The 24,079-nt window shown below is 47.2% G+C and overlaps 2 protein-coding genes across 2 annotated transcripts in view; one reads left to right on the top strand and one right to left on the bottom strand.

Moving 5' to 3' along the window:
* Nucleotides 1-13,437, bottom strand: part of PAH (phenylalanine hydroxylase) — a 36,604-nt gene extending 23,167 nt beyond the window's left edge. Inside the window, exons 1-3 of the mRNA XM_063153984.1 lie at nucleotides 13,320-13,437; nucleotides 13,080-13,205; nucleotides 8,991-9,098 (exon numbers count right to left, since the gene is read on the bottom strand). Coding sequence (XP_063010054.1) covers nucleotides 8,991-9,098; nucleotides 13,080-13,205; nucleotides 13,320-13,394 — 309 coding nt within the window. The 5' untranslated portion in view covers nucleotides 13,395-13,437. The remainder of the gene's footprint in view (nucleotides 1-8,990; nucleotides 9,099-13,079; nucleotides 13,206-13,319) is intronic.
* An 8,545-nt stretch (nucleotides 13,438-21,982) lies between these two features.
* ASCL1 (achaete-scute family bHLH transcription factor 1) lies at nucleotides 21,983-23,978 on the top strand. Its single transcript, XM_063155827.1, has 2 exons — nucleotides 21,983-22,735; nucleotides 22,966-23,978. Exon 1 carries the CDS (start codon nucleotides 22,057-22,059, stop codon nucleotides 22,711-22,713), a length of 657 nt encoding a protein of 218 aa, XP_063011897.1. The 5' UTR covers nucleotides 21,983-22,056; the 3' UTR covers nucleotides 22,714-22,735; nucleotides 22,966-23,978.
* Nucleotides 23,979-24,079: the final 101 nt, after the last annotated feature.

Here is a 24,079-nt window from a genome sequence, read left to right as displayed (position 1 = left end):
CTTCTGTCCCCTGGGAGGAATATACAAATCCCTGGAGGAAATCTGGGCCTGAGGATCACAGAATCATAGAACCATGACTCTCAGAAGAGTCTGAGGGGCTGTCACATGGTGATCAGCATCCCTGGAGAAACTTCTGGCTTTTGTCTTTTAAGCTGAAGAAGACTCCAAACGACATAGGGTGAAGTGCTGGCCCTGCTGGTGTCAATGTCAAACCCCCTGCTACACTGGGGTCAGGATTTCATCCACAAAATAATGCTGTTAGGATCTACTTTTGACCTAAAGGAAGAAAAATGGAAGATTTTTTAACTGTACATCCCTCTTTCTGAGCCTCTTTAGGGTTTTCTTTGCTCCTCTCAGTGCTTGCATAGTGCAGGAGGGCATCTGGCCATCAGCAGCAAAGGCCTGATTTATTCCTCCACAAAAGGCAGTTTATTCCTTGGTAGGAAACATATATGTCACTCCTCTGTTTCCTGAGTATTGCACACTACAGATGAACTCAAATTGTTTGGCTAGATACCAATACAATAAGTTGAAAAGGTCAAAAGCTCATTCACCAACTGCTGCTCTCAAGAGATGCCTTCCTCACAGGGCTGTCTGCCCAGGGAGAGAATGGCCAGCACTGTCCCTGGCCCTGGGGACAGTTTGTTTTAGGCCTCCAAAGCCCTGCTTCCCACACAGACTGCCCATTGTCCTGTCCCTGTGGTGAGGCACCGGGAGCTCCTTACAGAGAGCAGGCACAGGGAGCTGCTGTGCCTTCGCTGTGTCTCACCATCCTCATCCTAAAAGCTTTCTTCCTTATGCCTACTCTGGCATCTGCATATCTACATATCTGCACTCTGTTAGCTTAAAACCATCACCCCGTGTGCCGTCACAAACAGCCTTGCAGAAAACTCTGTCCCGATCTGTCACAGACATCTTTTATGAAAAATCCTTTCCTTAGGATTTTTCCTCCTGAGAAGCTGAGATGCCTCAAGAACAAAATGCAAACATTGATTATCTCCTGCTGTGGAATGCAACAGGTGCATCTGTGATTGGCCCATGTTGCTTGTTTCTAATTAATGGCCAATCACAGCCCAGCTGGCTTGGACAGAGAGTCTGAGACACAAACCTTTGTTATCATTCTTTCCTGTTCTATTCTTAGCTAGCCTTCTGATGAAATCCTTTCTTCTATTCTTTTAGTATAGTTTTAATATAATATATATCATAAACTAATAAATCAGCCTTCTGAAACATGGAGTCAGATCCTCATCTCTTCCCTCATCCTGAGACCCCTGTGAACACCGTCATACCCATTTTTCTTTCTTACAGGACCCCTCTGAGAACTGGAAAGCCACAAGAGGTTCACCCCAGCACCTTCTCTTTTCTGGGCTGAAGGCTCCTCAAACTGCATCTCTCTGTTTTTTGATCAGGTGACTTCTTCTGCTGTACCAGCTCTACAGTCAGATTCAGTGAGCAGTTGGACAGAGAGCAATGCCCCCAAAATAAACAGAATTATGCAAGGATTGGGAATTAAGAGATAAGCTGCAGGGTGGGCATGAGACACACTTAAGGTAGCAGGAGTATCAATACTCCTCAAATATCACAACCTAAGACAGTAAGAAAAAGAGGGGAAAAAAGAAGATGGAGGAAGGAGCCCATGGGGAGAGTTACTTCCTTTCTTACACCTGAGAGAAGCAGAACCTTCCCACAGAGTGTCAAGCTGCTTTGCTGTTTATTTGAGGGGTATCTGCCACTCATCAATGTCCAGAGCCAGCCTATTACCTCTTTCTGCTGAGGTTTCTGAACCTCACAACAAAAGCACTGAAGGGAGAACCCTCCTGGTGGCTGCTCATAGAGCAAGAATACAGCAGCATATGTCCAACTCCCTGAACTGGCACTCCTGGAGAATGTGTTCTCATGTGCTGTGCCTCTCTACTAAGCCCTTGATTTCAAAATATTTACAGTGGCTCTGTTACTAGAGTTGCTTTATAAATCTCAATTTCATTCTAGTCCAACTACTCCATCTAGTGTTTAATCCTCATAGTTTCACATTGTTCATTTTTTGTATCCTTGATGTTGCCAGATCTTGCTATTGCATCGAAGTTCTCCCAATAGATATGTTTTCTCTAGAGCTCCAACTTCTGGAGACAGATAGTTGCCTGAAAAAGGAGAATGGGTGCATTTTTTATTTTTTTTTTGTTTAGTTGTACGTTTTAAGCAGTTTTCAATCTCTGCTTTTTAGTAGAGATTGACATCCTGACAATGTATGCCTTCACAAGTCAGCTAATAAAAGTTATTCCAGTTTTATGAGCTATTTTTTGTTGATGAAACCTAACTCCTAACCTAACACCTTTGGAAGATCTCAACTGTCACGTGTTTGTGGTGGGTTCCCATCTTAGCTATTAACATGGATCTCCTCTGCCTTTCCTATTTTAGAGCCCAGATGAGTCCATGGAGTGAGATTAGATGTGTCTTTGCTGAGTTCACCCCACCATCTACTGCAGCTGCAAGGAACTTGGAGAGCAGGTTGGTACTTCTCCCCTTCTCTTCAGATTTATGACCCAGGGGAGAGGTTGAGTCCCTCCCCTATAAACACATCCTGTCATAAAACCATGTGCCTGCTGTATTTTTTTTTTCCTTAAACATTTCTTAAAACCCCCACTCTGAGGGGTGGAAAAACTCAGCTTTCATTATTTTAATATCCAAGCCAATGGTACCTCTATCACTGCCTATTAGAGAAGGAAGTCTCAAGACACATTCTCAGAGCTCAAAGATGAAGGTTGAAATGGGTTAGAATTATTCTAACAGAGTTTGAAGAGGTAGAAACACAAATATCAATTTAAAACAGAGGCAATGGTGGATGCAGGGAGGAGATTGCCTGTGTCCCTCCCTGCCTTACCTCTCAGTGCTGGATCTCAGCCTTGGCTCCCTCTCAGAGTCTGTGAAGCAGCTCCAGCCCCTTGCCCAGGTTATTCCAGGTTTTCCATCCTAACTGAGCACCACCTATACTGCCCCACACCAGCAGGAGAAAACCAGACTGGTGTTGCACAACACCAGCAGTCTCGCTGAGGTCACTACCAAGAGAATTTAGTGCCACCCTCTGTTTAATGGCCTGGTCACTGGAAAAGGAAAGTTTTGTGTTCATAGCTACACAGGGAAGCTTTCAGTATGGATGGATCCTTTCTGAAAATGTTATGGGTTACTACTTCCCATGACGCTCATGCATCCTTCTGTTCACTAATTACTAAATACTCCTATGTATGCTTCTAAAACTAAGTACAGCTGTGAAATCCAGCTGCAGCTTGTTTTCATAACTGTTGCCATTAATGAAGTTTGGCTTCATCAGGAGACCCCATATTGTTACCAGATGAAGAACTTTCAACAACACTATGGTGGCACTAATAAACACTAAGTGAGAATTTGGGTAAAATCTCCAAATCTCCCCAGAAAAGATTTTACTTGCATTTTCTGTTACCAAAAAAAAAAAAAAAAAAAAAAAAAAAAAAAAAAAAAAAGAAAAAGAAAAAGAAAGAGAAGAGAGATGAAGTGTAGACAGAGCAGGTCCCTGCCAACAAAGAGTGCCAGAGGGCAGCTGGCCCTGGAGCAGCTCCTGGTGTCCTGGTGTCCATCACTCTTTTCCATCCCTGAAATTTGGCACAAGGCTTGCAGCAGAATCTGGCTGCAAAACACGTGGAGCAGGAAAACCAAAAATGTGACAGCGTGTGGCATTGCACAAGCACCTGTGAAGAGAGCACTCCTCTCTTTAAACCCTTGGTGATCAATCAGATCCACAAGTCCTGCTCTTGTGGCCACAGGAAGAGGAGGGATAAGACCAAGGATGTCTGTGGAAACCCAGGGCACAGGGAATGTTTCTCTGTCTGCTCTGGGGTGCCCTGACCCCCAGGGGAGCACTGACTTTGACCCTCATTCATGGAGAAAGTTTCCTACACTTCAAGATAGACTGGAATCCACAGAAGTGTGAAATAGATTATAGAGAGTAGTGTAGGTGTATCACTGGGTGAGAAATTTAGCATTTGGGATTTTTGGTGTGTTGTGGATGGAAGCAAGATGGAAGGCACAGGGTGTCATCCTGGGTATCTTCTTCATGCTTCTTCTCCCTTCTTCTCCATGGGTTTGGGTGGCATTTTGTAATTGGGCAGAAAAGTCCACATTGCAGCTCTGTGGGATCAGTTATTGGGTTAAAAGGGAAAATAATCTAGCTGTGAGTTCTTCATTGGATAGTTTAGTCTTAAAAGTCCTTGTAACAAGAGATTGTGAATCATTTTGTGCCTTCGAAAGAAAAGCTGCCCAACTCACAATAGTGAGACTGTTTTACTGATAAGAAATAATAAACAGCTGAGTCTTAACATGAAATACCATCCCAAATGCCTTCAATCCAGATGCAAAGAAACCCACAACTGGGACCCCCACAGATGTGGATGTGGAGCAGTGTAATGAAATGATCACTGCTGTGCATATGTACAGCATAATGAAAAAACAATCTTGTGGTAGAGGCAAGCCAGCTCACCTATCAGTGCAGACACCCCCAGCACACCCCCTGGCCAAAGTGATTTTCTTCCCCTGATTTGGAAAAACCCCAACCACCTCAGAGCCAGGGCCTTCCCAGGGCACACAGAGATTACAGTCACGTAGGGCTTTGTGTGAAATGAAGTTCCTAAACAGAAGCAGAGCAGAGTTGCCTCTGCTGGCTCTGAAAGTGGCAGGTCTCATTTAGCACAGCTTGTTACTCCCATCCCATCCTCCTATGGAACACTAACTCACCCCCACGGGACAGTAACTTACACTGGGAGCGGGAGTGCTTGGTGCAAATCAATTTCTCTTTTTTTGCTTTTGAGCTAGATCCCTACCCACTGATAGCTGCACCTTGCACTGAATCCTGCTCTGTGTCTGAGAAGGTCCCATCATTGAGGAGAAGATAGAAGGCTCCTCTCTCAAAATGGGTTGAGCAAACTTGTGATGTATTCCAACGTTTGCCTCTTAAAACAGCTGACAATCTACTACTTGTAAATCCAGCAGGAAAAGAACTTCAGAGAGGATTAGTGCATTCACAAATTCATGTGGGGAATCTGCAATTGAAACTGAAGGCAATCCTTTTTGTATATGGAAATTCTTATTTCTGGTATTTTTAATGATGAATTTAACTACAGAAAAGGCAATCTTTGAGGGAGAACAATGTGGGGTTTTCTTCACTTTATTTTTTTTCAGAATGAACTTTGTTGTCTAAAAAAGCTTCCTCAATTTCAATAGGTTTTTATCACTACAGAGAAACAAATATTTCTACCAAGTGTAACACTTAGGACAACCCAAAGTGCTCAGTTTTGCTTTTTCAGTTTTGAAAAAGCAAAAACCTGGAAGATTTCTCTTTTTTTTGGCCTCAACTTATACCCTGAACATTTTTGATGTGAATCAAAACAGAAACAAAATTTCATCATGACTGTTCAGTCTTCCTGATTTTAAGCATGATACTTTACTCATGTGTGTTGTTCTGTTTCAGATGAAGGTAATTATTCAAGTTTTGCTGCCTAGCTGTCATCTTCTACAGCACAAATAAACAGCACAGGGCTACACCAAGGAGTACCTCAGTGTACAGCAGATCCCATTAAAATTAAGTCGGTGTAAAGACCCTGCTGGTGGATTTGTGCTGTCCCCACAGCCACCCTCAAGCCTGCAATGAGGGCAGAGGTGACAAAGGGGCTTTTCAAGTGCAAAGCAATTGGGTTTGACAAGCAAAAAGTGAATGTCTGCCACATCCCCAACATGCAAACAGAGCAGCTAGTGTGGAAGCAAAGTGGATTCAGCTTTAGCAATCTGCTTATTGCTGAGCATGACTGAGCTGCTAACACTTCCCAGTGTGAATCTGGCCCTGCAGACACATCTCTCCACAGGACAGGTGAGGAAGGGGCTGCAGGGGCTGCGCTGCCAGCTGTGGCAGGGCTCTATGCTGTGCCAGTCCAGGAGGAACGGATTCATGCAGTCAGGCAAGGGTTTGCAAACCAGAGAGAAGGGACAAGAGCCAGCGATCAGAAAAGCTTAGAACTCTGCTGAGGTCAGGTGTTTAGATGGGTCTTGCTGAGCAAACATAAGAAAAAAGCAGAAAGAATCAAGTCTATTTTGGACCTAAAGCCAGCAGACAAAAAGAGCTGAGTTCATTGAGAAGATTCCTCACAAAAAAAACCCTTCAAGCTACATAGAAAAAACAAGAGTTGTCACTGTAAGCACATACTTGTGTGCAACTGGGACCTGAACAGAAAACTAGAGTTTGGGTCTTTGAGCAAAAAAGCCCCCAAATTTAAGCATGCAGTACTCTGCCAACTGCATGAGCAACCCTGAGGGATGTTTGAGTAGGACAAACATTACTTTTTCCACAAAAACACATTTAAATTCTCTTAAACTTGGGGTCTCAGTTAGAGGACATAATTCTGTGCCACGAGCCTTCCCATGTCCATACGGAAACCTCCTCTACAAAAAGACATCCTGCGTGCTGATGGCTCCTCAAGATTTCTCCTTTCTTTAGGTATCCCCTCAGTTCCCTATGACTCAGCCTGGATCTTGCTTCTCTGGGAGAGAGGGCAAATTTTCAAAGTCCTTAATATTTACAGCTCATTCAACCCTCCTCCTCCTCTCCCTTTCATGTTCCACATTAGTTTCACAGACTGTCTAGAAAAGAGGCAAAATCCTCAAAGCCAGTGCTGGAGGCACTGTCCCATATCCACTCCCAAACCCGAGCTGGGAGGAGGGGGTTGAGCTGTGCCCTCTGCCTGCATTCCCATGCAGGAGTGCCCAGAGAGGTGCCAGCAGCCTGGGCACCCCCACCCCAGCAAGGAGCAGAAGGTTCAGACATGAAACATCAGCACCAGCAGCTGCACAAGGTGTGGACCCCCTCCATGGGGTGAACAATTGCAGCTCCACATCTGCTCCTGGAAACAGCCTGATCCTATTTGTGGCTTTGTCAGTTTTCTCTTTTCCTACTGCATGAGGCAATGACAGCTGGAGCAGCCACCCTCACATCTCCTCTTGTGAGGCCCCTGTGAGACAAACCCACCACATCTCCACAGGCCAGCAGCAAGCTGGTGACACAAACCAGGGGACCAGGCTGGGCGTCTCCCTGCCCAGGGAGCCCACCCACAGAGAGTCTGAGCTAGCTCCAGTAGCTGCTCTCAGCTAATGCTGTTAGGCAGTGAAGGAGAACAAGAAAAAAACATTCCCTCATGTTCTTCCTGTTTGTTTCCACTCTTCACCTGCCTATCACCACTTTCCCTGTCTGGGCTGTGATGTCAGGGAGCACAAAGTCTGTTTCTCTGAGGCACCACAGCTATGGCCAGGATGGAAAAGGGGGGAAGTTCTCCCAGCTGTGCATGTGTGTAAAACTTACACCTCTGTGCAGTTCTTGGAGTGGAGTTACAGCAGCCCAAAGGCTGCTCTGGTTTACACCAGGAATTCACTAACAATAGCCCTGAGGATCTGTGCTTGTACCATTAAATCCCATCCATCCATCCATCCATCCATCCATCCATCCATCCATCCATCCATCCATCCATCCATCCATCCATCCATCCATCCATCCATCCATCCATCCATCCCCCCAGTACAATACCAGATATAAAACTGATATAAGAGCACCAGTGCCAGGTCTCTTGTCAAGACTTGGTGCTGGAGGATTTAGCACAGAAAGAATTGGCTTTGTTGGGTGGAAAACCAACTGAGTCCCAACCTCTCAGCTGCAGTCAGGGCCACTGGGAACAGTGACTCTGTTGGTCTAGTTTAGGTATCTGCTTTGGGGCAAGAAAAGTCATATCCAAGAAATGGTTACTTCTCTCTTTCCTATACTAGCTCCTCTACAAACTTTTCTCTAGAGCTGACAGCAATTTATTTAGTAGACATCAATGCATTTAATAAGAGAATATCAACAGTCTCATTAATTCATTTACAGACACGCACATCACTGACATACGGACATTTTGCAGGATTTTACTAGTCAATTCACAGATTTAGACTTGTTCTTCTGCTGTTGGTGAATTTCCTTTTATCTTAATGAATCAAATATGTCCTAAAACTCATTATTATTTTTCTTTTGTAGCCATAACACACAACCTCTCATTTCCTAGTAAATTCAATTTACAAATGGAAAATATGCAGGCCACAACTTCTTAGAGTGTTCTAAAAAAATTGCTGTTTTCAGGCACAACTATTACATTAAAAAAAAAAAAGAAAAAAAAAGCCAAATAACCAATATAAAAGTGTATTTGCTTGGGAGCACAGAGTACACAGCTGTGTGTTGCAACACAACCATCCTGAACCGCAAGGATTTCGTGCTTTTCAAACAACATTCATGACATCTGGGAAATATTTCTGCAAGAATAAATAAGCACACAATGTCCTGAAAGGTAAATGGATCCTTGTTTCCCCAAAAATTTTCCAAATCACTCAGCCTAAGTTACTGAGTCCCTTTGGTGTGAAAAAAAAGTGCTGTCATTTTTATGCTGTTCTGTAGGCACCCTCTACCCACTCTGTAGAAGTACTGCAGGTGGGAGATGGTAAAATCTTTTATATCAGATTTTTTGGGTGGGCAAGAGCTAAAAGCTGCCCCCAGCAGAAACACCTCGTGCAATGTGCATTGTGAGTCACATGGCTCACATGCAAATTATATTTGCCTTACAAGTTGTAAGGCAAATTATTTGGTTATAAGTCAATCTTAGGTCACAGCCCAAGTCACTCTTACCTTTTACTAAGCAGTTATGATTAAATATTTCCCCTTTAAGTGGAAAAAATGCATTTATCCCACCCTCATGTGGGGTAGCGGTTTTAATTTACTACTTTAATTTTTAAGCTACTTCTGCCCCAAGACTTAAAGGGATTTTAAGCCCAGAAAAGAAACAGAGGCTGCTTTCCCCTGCAACAGCAATGAAATACAATCACAAACACAACCTCCAAGACCCTGAGAAAGTGTGGCTGCAATACAAAATTGTAAAGACCTGAAGGAAAATATTTACCTCAAACGTGCGCAGGACTTTAGCTAATGCCCCGACTTCTTCTTTCAGAGAGAAAATCAAAGAAATCACACCATTTTTACTGGGGGAGTCTTCAATGTAGCTAGATTCCTGAAAGGAAAGAAAAAATACACAAACAAAAATTACTACCATTCACCCTAGCAGTCAGTTTTGCCTTTCTCCATGTCCCTTTTGCACAGCACCAGTGATGCAAAGGTATAAAACAGCTCTGGGGCTGCTCTGATTTCTGATGGCACAGACACAAATCCCTTCTCTCAAACTAGAACCCTTATGAGAGCAAGCTAGTCAAAAAGGACATGAAAATAAACCTAATTCCAAACCTCACCCCTCAGGGATGACTGGAAACATTTCTGCACTTTGGTTTCAGCTCCAGTCCAGCAAAGTCTTTCCCTCAGGCTTCCTTTTCCTCAGCACTCAGGGTTAAGCAGAGAAATGTGGATGAGCTCTGTGCAGAGATGCAGACCATGGTCTGTGTTTCCCTTCAGTTCTGCTTGTACCTTCCAGGTATCCCCAGGAGAGAGGTGGTATCCACAGGAAGGATATGGAAGGTGATTTTGAAACAAAATACCAACATCAATCAAATAAAAGAAAAATAAAAAAGAAAAATGTTGGAGCAAACTTTTAGATCTTCCCTAAATCCCATAATGAGTAAAGACTCAGGGCAAGATGTGTTTTCTTTTATGTTTGTTCCCTTTCTCTCATTGATTTTCTGCTCTGCAAATTCTAAAAGGCAATTTTGCGTACTCTCAAAAAGTTTATTTTCATTATTTTCACAGTTCTCATTACTAGAATGTCTTTGCATGTCTCTACATGTGTTTCTTTTCACAAAAGCCCTGTTAAGAAGGGAAGAGCTATTTCACCACTTCTGAAAGAGGAAACTGAGCCCTGGAGTGGAGGCAGGTCTTGAAAGCTGGGTACTTGGCATGGCAGGTAAATGCCTGCTGACATTTCAATCACTCAGTTTTTCTGATATCAGAGTAAATTTCATGTACAACCATCACAAACTTTTGGAGACCACATTAATGTCTTATTTGCATGTTTATTTCTTTTTTTTAAACATCTACTGGACTTGGACAAATTGTCTGTGGTTGTTATTTCAAAGATCACACCACACATCTGCAACACAGAGAGCTAAAGAGCTGGGCTAAAGCTTGATTCAAGGTACCCATTCAAATATTCTTTATAAAGATCTGTCTTTTTGGGCAGAGCTTGCTCTTATTATGGTTATTGCTCAATTGAACATATAAATCAGAGTAAAAAGAGTTCCAGTTCCCAAATATTGTCCTCAGCAAAGATAGCTTTTGTAGAAGACAAATTAGCAATCAAAGCCAGCTGCCCTGAAGCCATGAAGCTCTTGGTGGGCCTACATTTCCTGAGGCAGAGCTGTGAAGAGCTGCCTTCTTTTGTAAAGTAAATAATTGCTGATTCTCCAAGCCATCTCCAAGGCTGCCTCCAAGGTTGCTGCTAACAGACTGGCCACACATTTTTCTATCTGGCTTTGTTTCCAGAGCCTGCAAAGGTTTTCCAAACATCTTCCAGCTTTATGAGGGACCTCTAGTGCAAACTGCAGGAGAAGTGCTGCACCAGAAGGAAGATTGCCACCTGTTCAGCTGTGACACTTCCTGCAGCATCTCTGTGTCTCCTGAGTCCCCAGGCAGCCAGGAGCCAGCCCAGCTCCTACATGGGGAGCACCAAGAGGAACAGCAGCTGGAAGTGATGTGTCAGCTGGCTAATGAAACCCATTTACACCTCCAGCAACCACAGGGGAAAACAATGACAGGAGTCTGGCAAAAGCCAAAACAAATGTCTGTAGTACTGAAATTTTATGGTAGTGTGACCAAAACTGTCATCTCAAATAGTGCCCATGCATTGCCTTTTCCTTCTGTTCTCACCCACACAGCCAAAACTGATCTCAAGGACAGAACTGGCTCCACCATTGTCTGTCCAATGGATCGAGACTGGTTTCGTTGCAGACAGTGAAAACTTCTGGTTTTCACTGTCTGCAATGAAACTGCTCTAAAAGACATCAGTTATATATTTAAAATATTCTTGCCAAGTCATGCTGTGAGAACCAACTTATATGACAGATTGACTTGAATGTGTGTGACAAATAAAGAATTCATAATTTGCATACTTGCAGGGGATATAATGCAAAGTTGAAGTCCTGCAAGGCAATCCTGATGATAATAATTTATCTCTTTGTACAATGAGATTAGACAAAAAATTCTTAAAAAAACCTTTCCAAACTCATTGGTCACTAGCTTTGATTTAAGATCAGCTGCTTTCAATGTGTCCTCAGTAATTTTCCCACTCTTGTAAGTTGATTTATATTGCAGTAGGGAGGAGGCACTGATGCTCTAAGCAGCCTCATACTTGCCTAACTTCTTGCACATCTGCATTTGCACTCAGCTCCCTGGAAGGTCTTTTAACAAGGATCAGCTCATGCCTGAGCCTGTCACAGAGGTGACACCTTTAATTGCAAAGGGAGAGAAGACTAAAATTATTGTTTTCCTGGTACCCAGTTCTTATCAGGGTATATGGAGCCTGCATCAATACACACTGTAGATAATAAACCTCAACACTGCACTGGAGGTGATAGCAGCAAAAACAGAGGCCCTCACATTATTGCTGAGATTTTTGTAGTACTTATGCATAGCTTTAACCGTTCAGTTTTTCCATTCTCATTTTGGACTTTAACTACTTGTCCCTCAACATACATGGAGGAATTGCAGCTTTGGGGTAGTCCTACAGTTTTGTTACTATTGTGATTATGATTCAGACTCAAAGAAACAATTTTATTGTGTTGCAATATTGTCTCTGTGATATGTATATATGATTTATAATGTGCATAAATTCGGCTCTAATTTTCTTCCAGCTCTGTTTTTTTTCTAGGAAATAACATGAGAACCAGTTGAAGAGCATGAACAACCATCCCTGGACCTTAGACAATCACAAACCTGCATTTTTAGTTAGCCACATTGCACATAGATTGGTATTGCCATTCTGACACAGGTGGCAGCATTGGGGGTCAATGAGACATTTAGCTAAAGCCCTTCAGAGTGAATTCCGGCAGTGGCAGAGCCAGAGAAAGTTTTTCTTGCAATTTCAGGGATATAAAACTTTCACCTCACTGCTGTAAAGTTCAAATTTACTAGATATGCAAAATGGGGGGGGGGGGGGGGAAGGGGAGGAAGGGAAAATATTTCAAATTAAAATATTTCCAAGTTACTTGTGAAAATGGAATAAGTTTCCAAGTCAAATTTGTTAAGGCATTTAAATGCTCATCATGGCACTCATCATTGGAACCAAGCAATTACACAACTTGGATAAGCAGCAAGGTGAGACTCTAGAGAAATACTGTGAGAGTTCAGCCTCAGCACACAAAGAAGTAGGAATAGAGGCTTCCTTGGCATCTCTGCTCTTATAAGAAATAGAAGCCCTTTTTTGCACATCTGATGCAGCTTGTCTCTGGCTTCAGCAGCATTGCATAGGAAAGATAAGTGTAGAATTTTGTCCTAATAATTAACCATGCTGGCCTCAGGTTACATCACTTGCCCCTGCAGTAACATCAGTGCCTGTATTGAAAAGGCATGAACTTCAGGTCCTTCCTGTATTTCCCAAAGCAAAGAGTTCAAAGTCAGTCAGTCAGTAAACATTAAAAAAGAAGACAAGATAGCCCCAAATTTAACAAAAAGTTACACCAGAAGAGCACATAATTTCATCTGTTTTCCTTTAACCAAAGAAGACAGCTTTTTTTCATCACACATATTTAAGACCTCCAATTAGCTTCTGGTCTTTTCTGATTCTTTGTCTTTTTGCCATGTACACAAGGATACTGTTGCAATGTTTGTTTGTATTCTCACTGCGTTTTTGTGAGCACAATTAACAGCAGACAAATACAGAGCTGCCAAAATGGCTCAGGTACTGCAAAGCATCAGGACAGGCCACCTGGATTCTTCTCCTCTGGGGTCACACTGCCTCTCAGAGAGGGAAGGACAAGCATAGGAGTGCAGGAGCGAGGCAGGACACCCCTCACCTCTGCAAAAAGCAGGCACAGACCCCATTACTTACCTGGAAAGCATCACCATTCATTTTGCAGTGCTGTGAGTCCATGTTGCAAAGGCAGCAATGCCCACACAGGGAGGCCCCTCCACTACAGCAGGTGAAGCCTTCTGACTTAGTGCAGTGGGCAGAGATCTGTGCAAAGGTATTTAAAGTGGAGCAGGCAAGGCAAAGCCATTCCCTTCCCCAGCTCCCTCCCCTGCACAGCATGCCAAGGGGGCGTTCTCCCTGCACGCCCACCCCACCCACCGCTGGCACACCAAGCTGCCGCTGCCGCTCTCCAGCAGATTGCTTCTGGCTGCACCCAACGTGGAGCAGCAGCATGCTCTGAATTAGCAGCCTTCCTCCTCCTGATCAACATCAGCTGTTTTCAGTTTTTTTCAAGTCAACACATGGTTTTCAGCTCAGCCTCCAGCCCGTTCCTTCCCACTGCAGCTGCGTGTTCAGCCTCAGGTGGGTTTCACCTCGGGGTCACTCCCCTTGGACAGATATCAGAGCTTCTCCAGGATTGCTCTTTGCATGCCAAACGTCAGGCACAGGAGGCTCTGGACAGATATCAGACGTTCTCCATGATGTGTTCTTTGGATGGCAAACGTCAGGCACGGACGGCTCTGGCAAGGCACAGCAGCTGAGGGATTTATCCTTTAATAGGACCTCTGGGGCTGCTTCCAAAGATCTCAGAGAGCAGGAAACACCACTCTGCTCACCAGAAACCAGAGAGAGACACCCAGTCCAGGGGAAACATGAGACAGGAGTTAGCAGATGAACGTCACACTGGGATATGAGCCTGAGCATGGGGAAAGAGAGGAAGGTAAAGGAAGAGAAGGAGCAGGAAAGAGTAGGTCAGAGCTCCAGGGCAGGAAGATGTAGAAAACTACACATGATGTACGTGTGCTTGTATGTGGTGTCAGCCATGGAAAGCACAAGGGGAACAGGGTGGGACACATAAATCAGGAAAGATTAGTAAAGTACTGATATGAAAAAGCCCTGATTTGGCTTAATAAGAGTCACCAAAGGGGGTAAAGGAGATTGGAAATCTGTATCGCAATATCAGAGGGCAAGTGAAAAAATGAAGGAGTTTGACAAGTATCTATCTTGCTATTTGGGAAAATAGCAAGTCTTTACTTTGGGAAGTCTTACAAAGACAAACTGTGCCAGGGCAGGTAATCTTGGTATATTTTCATGATGAAGACAAATTCTCTTTAAAGTTATTTTGTCCTTAAAGGAAGCTCTACTATGCATAGCTGTGCAAACTCATATTGATGAACACTAGAAAAGACTTACTGTAAATTTTTCATACCTACAAAACCCAGCAGCCTTAGAGTGGGGAAGCTGAGTGGAACCATTTCCATAGTTCTTACTGTGGAGTCAGAATCCATCCCACTGAAATTATCAATTATATAACATGCATCTGAAGTGACTCTGTGCTTTGGGTACAAATACATACATACCTTTTTCAGAAGAGCTGCTTCTTTGTACATCCTGAAACTGCCTGTAGGGTATGAAGTTATTTCTGATGTGATCAGCAAGCCTGTGGTATGGGCTGGCAGGTCAAGATGTGATGCACACTAAACACACTGGATTCTGCTCACATGGCAGGAGGATGGGGCAAGGAAAGGCAGAGCAGTGGGGGAAAGTATCCCTAATAATTGCCAGCAGTAAAAAACTACTGGGTTTTAGCTACTCAGCCAGTAAATTCATTATGGTAGCCAGTACTTTGTGGCCTGTGCTTGTGCAGCACAAGGGAAAAAATAACAGTGAGATGAAGATGGTGACAACTCTGAGTGTAGCCCCTGTGCAGGACAAGACAGACTCCAGAAACTAGTCTTGTTTAGCTTCCCCACAAGCCATGCCTTGCCACCTGGTGTATTTTTCAGTGAGATAAATTATTCTTTCCTCTGTTTGTGCCTTCCTCTTTCTTTCCTAACTCCTTCTCTTTTCACTAATCTTTAATCTCTCTTTTACTTCTTTATGACTCTTACATGGTTTTGGTCTCCGTTCCTTCCCTTTCTGCATGCCTTTCCTTACATGTGTCCACTCTACCCAATGGTAATGGCAAGACAAAGTGAAATATCAAATACCTAAAACACTGCTCATGCCAAATCCTTGTAATCATCTATTTTGCCTCCTAGCCCCTGTTTTTTGGGTTTTTTTGTATTTATTTTGCAAGATTATCTCTCACCCTTGTTGTTACACAATCATAATAATATCACCAGTATATTACCACCAGTTCACTGTTCAGTCACTCCGGTCTGTCAGAGGTTGCCTGGTAGCAGAAGGCACTGGCAGAAGGAAACAAAGTTCCATCTTGCTAGGAGGAATTCCCAGTGTCTGGTGTTTTGGAGCAAAGTGGTGTGTGGGGGTGTGTGAGCATGTGTATGCCCAGTGACATTCCCCTTGGGAATATGCAGTTGCATCAGCCTCAGTTACCTTGGGCCATTTCAGAGTCCAAACTGCTGGAGCTTCCCTGTCCTCTTTGAAGTACAACTTCAGTGTACCAAGCATGGGTTCATCCCCCTGCAGTGACACTGCCAGCCAGGTTTTCCCACTTGGGTTTCAAGCTTCCTCATGTGCCTGATTCCCTGGCTGATGTGTGCAGCTGGGCTTTAAGTCTGTTAGTCCTGCTCTGGGCTTTTGCTGCTGCACCGAGCATTACCCTCTTCTTTCAACTATATGCACTGATGTCCAACCTTGCCTTTGCCTAAAAACACGTGTTCTCGCTCCAAAACACACTTCTTTGGGTGCACACACACACATGCACACACCATATGCAGTCCTTTCTGGCTGTGCTCTCAGCCACAGCTCACAGGGCTCTTTGCACTGAAGCTGGCAAGCTCCCCTGGCCGGCACGATGCAAGTTCAAGGGGCCACGGACTTTGGCTGCTTTTCAGGCTGCTCTTTGCCACCCATTTGCACAGTGGCGGCTTCCCTGGAGCTCTGAGTCTTTGTGTCTGGGCAAGGATGTCCTTTCCTGTGCCAGGGCACTGGGCCTGTCCTTGGCCTGCAGCTCTCTGCTTCCCTGCTGGTTCAGGATGTCCCAGTGCATGTGCGGCTGCAGTAAGCAGTGGAAGGGGAATTTTCTAAGCTGGTGGTAAAAATTCCCAGATGAGGATTCCACGAGTATCTTAGGTAGTTTGTGTGTGTGTGTGCATGGGAGGGTGGCATCCCCCTTATCAACACCGTGTATGCATTTACCAGAGATCTTCGGGCACTGTAGCTCTCCTTTACACCCCATACAGACAGCATTTCCCCGCACGTCCCTCTGCATCGTGCTGGCAAAGCCACCCAGCACTGCGGAGCCGGGCTCCCGGAGACCTTAAGGCTGCGCCCCATCCCTCTCCACCCGGATTTTCCCGGTTCCTTCCCTCCGGAGCGCGGGTGGCCGGGAGGTGGCACTGTGTCCTCACGGCAGAGGGGACCCGGGACCCCGGCTGTCCCCGCAGCCTGCCCTCCTCGGGAATAGCGGGGGATCCGCTTCGCAGCCTGCGCAGGCATCACCACCCAAACCCTCTCCTACCCCTCCTGCAGGGGACCACCGCTTCGGAGGAGCCGGCAACAACCCACCCACTCCCCACCCAAAATATTCAGCTGTCCAAGAAGTGTCGCTGGGGGTGTGCGGGAGGGCAGCGCGGTGTGATTTATCCCCCGGGGCTCTGACAGGCGCACAGCTCGTGGCCGCACAATGGGGCCACCCGGCAGAGCCGGCAGCCAAGGGCTCCGCTCCGCGGGCGCGGAGGGCAGGGGGGCAGCGGGCGGGACCCGCGGGAGCTGCGGGGCGGCGAGCGGGACGGGGCCGCGGGGGGAAAGATGCTTCGGCTGCTGGTTTGGGGTTTTGTTTGTTTGTTTGTGGCTTTTTTTTTTTCCTGTGGTTTTTTTATGTTTTGTTGGGGGTTTTGGAGTTTTTTTCTGTGTGTTGGTTTTTTTTGGTTTTTTTTTCTTTTTTTTTTTTTTTTTGCAGCCCTATATGCAAACTGTCACTTCAGGTTAGCACAAGACCTGATGTAGCTCATTAGCATGAGCTGTATCTAATACGCTTAAAACCTCTAATTATTTATTATGCCCTAATTGGCAGCCCAAGAAATGTCTGCAAAGTGGTGAGTGCTCATCCCAAGACGCCTTTTGAGGAGGATTCAGCAGTGTCCCTGGTCAAACGTCATTTTTAATTCTTCATTGAGACACAGGCTTTATTCCTCTTGTAGAGATACAACACCAAGAAAACTCAAACTTGCTACCCCGATAACCCGCCTTCTCCACCCTGGGCAGGATGGTCAACAATTAATAATAAGGTTTCATGGTTAAGTTCTCATTTCCATAAAGGGATGTTTAGGAAGAGGCATTAAACTTTATCAACTATGCAAAAGTGCAAACACGGTCCTTAAAAATTACTTACCCGAGGGACCATCTTGCCTTTTCAGGGAAAAATCTCTTTCCTGACTTCTGAAAGTAGCAAATGTTGAAAATTATATTCACATGGAAACTGTTTCAAAATAAGTTTAACTCTCTGTGGTTGACCCCCCCACACTCCACTCAAAGTGCTTTTATTTTTTTTTTCCCCTTCCAAGTCTGTATTATGTTTCTTCAGGCCGCACCAACTATTTATTTATCTTTATTCTTTCCCTCTTTCTTTTCATTCATTATTCTCTCTCCCTCTCTTTTTTTCCCCCCTTCCTTGTGTGTGTGGCTTCTCGGTCTGATCTGTAGCTTGTTACCACCCACTGCACGCTCTCTCCTGCAGCCGAGGTGTTTCTATACAAACTTCAGCGTCCAGTTGTCATATTAATTATTACACTGAGTAATGACTGAAATAGTCAAAATAAGGGGAGACTCAAGAGAGCTTTTTCTTGCTGCTCAAAGATTCAGCAAAGAAGCCTTGCAACAAAGCACTAATTGGTCCCCAGAAATACTCTGACAAGGCATGGAAGATAGGTTTCATAAAGCCCAGCAATTGTGAAGGGGGAAAAGATCCTTGAATAGACCCCACGCTTCTTTTCTAAACTCTCTTGCTGAGCAAAAAATGGACTGCTTCTTGAATACTGGACTGATCTTGAATGCTATACCCAGCAGAGAAAAAAATGCACCATTTATTGTAAGTTTTTTTTCCAGCTATTCATGTGTTCTATGTGGAGAATAAGCTGGTTTTGTTTACCATGAAAGACCTTTTACTTTATTTTCACTCTTGGGGGGGAAGCTGGAAAGGCGAGGGGGAGGGCGAGGGGAGGGAGAGAAACACATGTGCCCAAATCCAGACGAGCTGCCTACTGTAACAAAATAGAGTGTAACAAATCCTACAGAAGTCCCGAATGTATCGATTCTTTGAAGATCTATATAGATTAACGACTTTCGTTCTGCTTTTCCAAGACAGCATTTAATCATAACGTAAATGGCTTTTAAAAAAGAAAAGAAGTGGCAAGAAAAAAAAAAGCATACCAGAGCTGTTTTTTTTTTTTAAAAAAAAAAAAAAAAAAAGGCAAGGACTTCAAAAGGTCTCATGAGTATGGCTACAATTTAGGCACACAAAAAAGTCACTAGAAAATAGTGACAATCCAAGATTTAAAAATAAACAAATAAATAAATAAAGACTGAAATAAAAGTGCCAAATGAAAAGGGCAAGGGCTATTTATCATTATATTAGAATGAAGAATTTCAAGGCGCAGGTGCAGGACTGTGCATAGGAGTGGGTGGAGGTGGGGGACTTTGGGACAATATTTATTATTTAGGAATCTGGTCCCTTACTCTGCACAGTGAGCACACAGAGGAGCTGGTGAGATTGGAATTACCCCAGACAGAAGGGGTGAGTTCCTTCCCCAGTGGCAGTGGGGGAAAGAGAAAAGGGAGGAAAAGGCTCTGCCCCCCTCATCCACCCCCCACACAAACACACACCATGACCCAAATGGGTACAGGGCCACAGAGGCACAATTACATGAGTTACACTTGGTGACCTCTGGGACTCACAGTTTTTTGCCTTTTTAAGAGCCCTCTGAGACTGGAGAAGAAGGGACTCAGAAACTGCAGCCTTATTCTGCCACTTCCAAGAAAAAGGGCAGGAATGTCCCTATGTGGTGTTTCTACACCAGTTCTGGAAGCAGGCTGATCCAGAAGAATTAGTCTGTTTAAATATATATATAGTTTACAGGGCTGCAATTTGATATATCTGTTAGCACTTCCCAAAGTCATGATGCAGAGCTGGTGATGCAACAACTGCTTCCAGTGCAGTCTGTTCTGACATCAGACAAGGGATATTGAACAAACCATCCAGGAGACCTGGAACTGAAGAAGGAGAGCTCCCCAAACAGGAAATACAAGCAAACCTTTTATCTTGCTAAGGTCTGGCTGTCCTGCCCAAAAGTGGATAAAATAAGTTAAAACATTTCCTATGTGATGAGACAGTATCTAGAAGTCAGAAACTGGTCAGAGATCAGTGAAGAGGTCCCAAAATAAATATGACCACACAGAACTACTTCACATTTTTCATCACACGTGCTGAAAAGCTGACATGTTCAACATGACACAGCATTAAAGGCTGACATGTTAAAAAATTATACAATTACTAGCTAGCAGGTGCACATTGAGGTTCTCCTGTGCTATGTTTCTGGTTAGCATTTTTTTAACTCACACACAGCCATGGTCAGAGATCCAGCAGCAGATGAGCAGAACTGATTTCTACAGCTCCAGACTGCTGCAATTGAGGTCAACAACAGTACAGGACTTACTTTTGCAGTCATTTCCACTGAAACCTCAACATGGACTGTGCAGGTCCCCTCCTTCCATGCTTTGGAGCTGGTGTGAGTACCAGGGATTAAAGCTATCTACCAGGGACTTCCTAAAACCATAATATCACCATGGCAAGGCTGTCATACCATGGCTCTGCTCTTTTTGGTGGGATAGTGAGCACACACATCTGAGTTTACAGAGTGAAAATGAGACAGAGTAGAAGGCAGAAAATGTGCTAAAAATTTCAGAAATATATGAAAGGCAGGAGGGCAGGGGGAGAGTGCCAAGATCAGCATTCTCCGGTGCTGAACCTGGTCATGCCGCCCAGGCTGCCTACACCCCTGCAGCCCCATGGGTCGGTGTCACCCCCAAAGCACACCAGCCTCAAACTCTAAGCACCTCAGTGCTGCTTTGCCTCATTTGCTCCTGAACCACAAGTGAGACTTCACCGGAGAGCAGTGATAATTTCCCCTGCACAGGCCAGGTCCATCCTGAGTGCACAGTTACAAGCCAATGCCATTGCTTGCTTGCAGAGCTGGTGCCCCATTTCCACTTTGCCGGGGGAGTCAGTGGCTTCCCCGGGCCCAGCAAGCAGACAGTGTGGCCTGGGAAATGGGATGTGGCAGGGAAAGGCGTGCTGGCTCCACACCTGCCAGCTCTGCCCAGCACACCCTTACTTAGGCAAACCTCCTCCCTCCCCGTGCCGGACCGCCCGAGCGGGACGTGCCCGGGAGAGGTTTGTTCTTTCTCTCCTGGCAGGCTGACCCCGCGGTGATCAGCATTCCAGAGGGGTAATTCGAGGTGACTTCTCCCGAGAAGCCTCTACCCTGCTCTGCTCTGAGCCGCCCTCCTCCTGTCACCCGGCCGGGCTCCCCCGCGGTTGTCGCTGGCTAATAGAGCCATCAGGCGGCCCCGGGGCGTGTGCGGTGCTGGGCACACGCGGCTCCGGCCGCTGCAAGCGGGGAGGGGGGCACGGCAGCCCCCGGCGGTGGGGCTCGAACACTCATGGCAGTGCTCATTGCAAGGGAGCAATACCAGCCTCCCGGTGCTCTCTAGGGACAAGGAGAAGCCGAGGTCCCGCACACGAAGTTTCCCTGAACGCGCCACGTCCCGCAATGGCAAGGGCGCTTCTCCCGCGGGCGCGCACCGCTTTGGCTGCCCTCGCCACGGGACAGCTCCGTGCCTACACATCCCGCACCGCAGCTCTCCTTCCTCCAAACCCCGGCAGGTGCACAGGGGATGCTCCGCCGGGAGTCAGCGGCTGCCTGTCCCTCAGCGCGATCCGCACCCCTCGGCGGGCGGGCCGGGCTCCCCCTTTCCCTTCCCCTTCCCCTTTCCCCTCACGCTTTCCCGCCCCCGCCCCCCCCGCGGCGCCCACGCGCGCCGCCCCCGCCCCGCCCCCGGCCCGCGCGGCGCCCCGGCGCGGGTGTTTGCTCAGGGCCGGGAGCGCGGCACGCGCCGGGCGCACGCACTTGCGACAACAAACCCGCGAGCGGCGGGGGCGGCGCGCGGGGCGGGGGAGCGGCGCGCGGGGGGAGGGGGGCGGGGCCGCCAGCGCGTGTGCGGCGGGGGGCGCGGGGGCTCCCGTGTGTCTGTCTGTCTGTCTGTGTATGTGTGTGTATGTGTGTGTGTGTGTGTGTCTGTCTGTCTGTCTGTCTGTGTGTCTGTGTGCGTGTGCGTGTGCGCGTCCCGCGCTGAAAAGGCGGCAGCGCTCCGCGCATCGCGGCCGGCAAAGCCGGGGAGCGTGGAAGGCGCAAGGTGCAGGGTGTGCGTGTGTGTGTGTGAGCGCGGGGGGCGGCGGGGGGAGGCTCGTCCCTGTGTGTGTGTGTGTGTGTGTGTGTGTGTGTGTAGGAGAAGGGGGGGGGTGAGCCCCGTCCGCCCCTTATAAGAGACACAATCCTCAGCCACTTTTTTGCAAAGGGGGCTTTGCAAAGCAGCCTGCGCACACGCGAGCGCCACGAGCCTCCCCGCGGCCGCCGCACGGAGGGCGAGAGGGAGGGGGGCGGGCAGAGCCGCCCGCCGTCCCCGCCGCCCGCCCGGCTCCGCCGTCCGCTCCCGTCGCTCGCCGCTGTCCCTTTCCCCTGCCGTCTGTCGCCTAGCTTTTTTTCTTCTTCTTCTTCTATTTTTTTTTTTTTTTAATTTTTAATTGAACGTCGCAAGTTTTCCCTTTTTCTCTTTTTGATTTTTTTTTTTTTTTTTTTTTGTGGTGCTGGTGGGGGAACGGGGACCGGCCGTCCCTCGGGCGCCCCCGCCTCGCAGGACGCCCCCCTCGCCTATGGCCAGCGGCAGCCCCGCCAGGATGTCCAGCGCCGCCGGGCAGCCGCCCTTCCTGCAGCCCGCCTGCTTCTTCGCCGCGGCCGTGGCCGCCGCCGCCGCCGCCGCCCCGCCGGGGCCGCCCCCGGGGGCGCCGCCGCCGCAGCTGAGCCCGGCGGGCGGGCAGCCCTCGCCGGGCGGCAAGCCCTCGGCGCCGCGGGCGGCCAAGCGGCAGCGCTCGGCCTCGCCGGAGCTGATGCGCTGCAAGAGGAGGCTCAACTTCAGCGGCTTCGGGTACAGCCTGCCGCAGCAGCAGCCCGCCGCCGTGGCGCGGCGCAACGAGCGGGAGCGCAACCGGGTGAAGCTGGTGAACCTGGGCTTCGCCACGCTGCGGGAGCACGTCCCCAACGGCGCCGCCAACAAGAAGATGAGCAAGGTGGAGACGCTCCGCTCCGCCGTCGAGTACATCCGCGCCCTGCAGCAGCTGCTCGACGAGCATGACGCCGTCAGCGCCGCCTTCCAAGCGGGCGTCCTCTCGCCAACCATCTCGCCCAGCTACTCCCACGACATGAACTCCATGGCGGGCTCCCCCGTCTCCTCCTACTCCTCCGACGAGGGCTCCTACGACCCGCTCAGCCCCGAGGAGCAGGAGCTTCTGGACTTCACCAGCTGGTTCTGAGCGCCGGCCGCCCTCCCGGCAGGTGGGTAGGAGCCCGCGGAGGGCCGGGGGATCCCGGTGGGATCCCGGGGGGATATCGGGGGGATATCGGGGTGTCGGACGGGGGGCAGCAGCCGCCGGGGCAGGGGATACAGCCGGGGATGCCCCTCGGGCGGTCGCAGCGTGTCCCGCGGTACTTACGAGCGGCTCTGCGGCCCGACGCTGCGCTGGTCGCGGCGTGGCTCTGATCTCCTCTTTCTTTTATTGTTACAGGACAGTTGCAAAAGGGAAAAAAAAACAACAAACCAACAAAAACCAAAAAAAAAAAAAAAAAAAACCGACACAAAACCAGATCACACACAGAGAGACAAAAATGCACGCAGAGAAAAGAACCTGTTGCGTTTCCCGTTCCCCTGCCGTCGGAGGGCGGTGCGGGCACGTCTCTCGGCGGGCGGGCACAGCGCTGCCCGGGGACCGGCCGGGCTCTGCAGTGCCCCGGAGCGCGGCCCGGCGGAGCGGCTGTCCGGCGGGGCAGCCCCGGGAAAGGGCGCTGCGCTCCTCGGCCGGCGGAGGAGCTCTTCCTCCTCTTCCTCCTCCTCAGCAGAAAGGCGGCCGGCCCATCTCCGCACCTCGCCGCCACCGCGGCCCTTCAGAGACTGGCGTTCATCACCTGTGGACAAAATTAGTTTCCCGATGTCTGTGGAGATGCTGAAGTTAAGCTATGCTGTACTCAAAGAAGTCCCTGGAGCCCCGTCTACCTTCTGTCTCCCCGTGCCTCTCCCTCCCCTTGATCCAAGCTTTTCCTCTCGTTTCCATCATAGAATGCTTCCAATCTTTTTTTTTTTTTCTTTCTTGTGAATTTTTTTATGATAAGAAAATCTATTTGTATCTATCCAAACCCGTTTGGGGATATATTAAGCTATTTTTGTACATAAGAGAGAGAGAGATTTATAGAGGTTTTGTACAAATGGTTTAAAATGTGTATATCTTGATACTTTTTTTTAATATGTAATGCTTATTACCTCTTCATGTTTAGACTCGTAGTCAACGTTACCTTACAACTGCCATTTTTGTACGTGGTTTTGTAAAGGACTTGGATTTCCTCCAGATGTACTTTAGCACCAATGTGTCTTACTTTATAGAAATTTTGTTAATGTATTAATAATGTCATTAAACAATGTTCAAAGTGAACAAAGTTTATGCAGCTATTGTCCAAACGAAAAACGGTAGCCATTTGTTCTCATGTGCTGCCTTTTGGGAAAAAAAAAAAAAAAAAAAGAAAGAAAAACCAGACAAGCAAACAAACAACCCCACCACCACCACTGCCTTTTCTTACTGTTTTATTACAAACTGACAAAGGTCCTGTATAACCCTATTTTATACAAAC

Source organism: Melospiza melodia, chromosome 4 (assembly GCF_035770615.1).
Source record: "Melospiza melodia melodia isolate bMelMel2 chromosome 4, bMelMel2.pri, whole genome shotgun sequence".
NCBI classification, from domain to species: domain Eukaryota; kingdom Metazoa; phylum Chordata; class Aves; order Passeriformes; family Passerellidae; genus Melospiza; species Melospiza melodia.
The sequence above is the reverse complement of the archived record's forward strand: the minus strand, read 5'-3'. Positions and strand labels throughout refer to the sequence as shown.

Bases quoted from the DNA above. Each gene is read 5' to 3' on its own strand.
- ASCL1 (XM_063155827.1), top strand. From the start codon at position 22,057: ATGGCCAGCGGCAGCCCCGCCAGGATGTCCAGCGCCGCCGGGCAGCCG.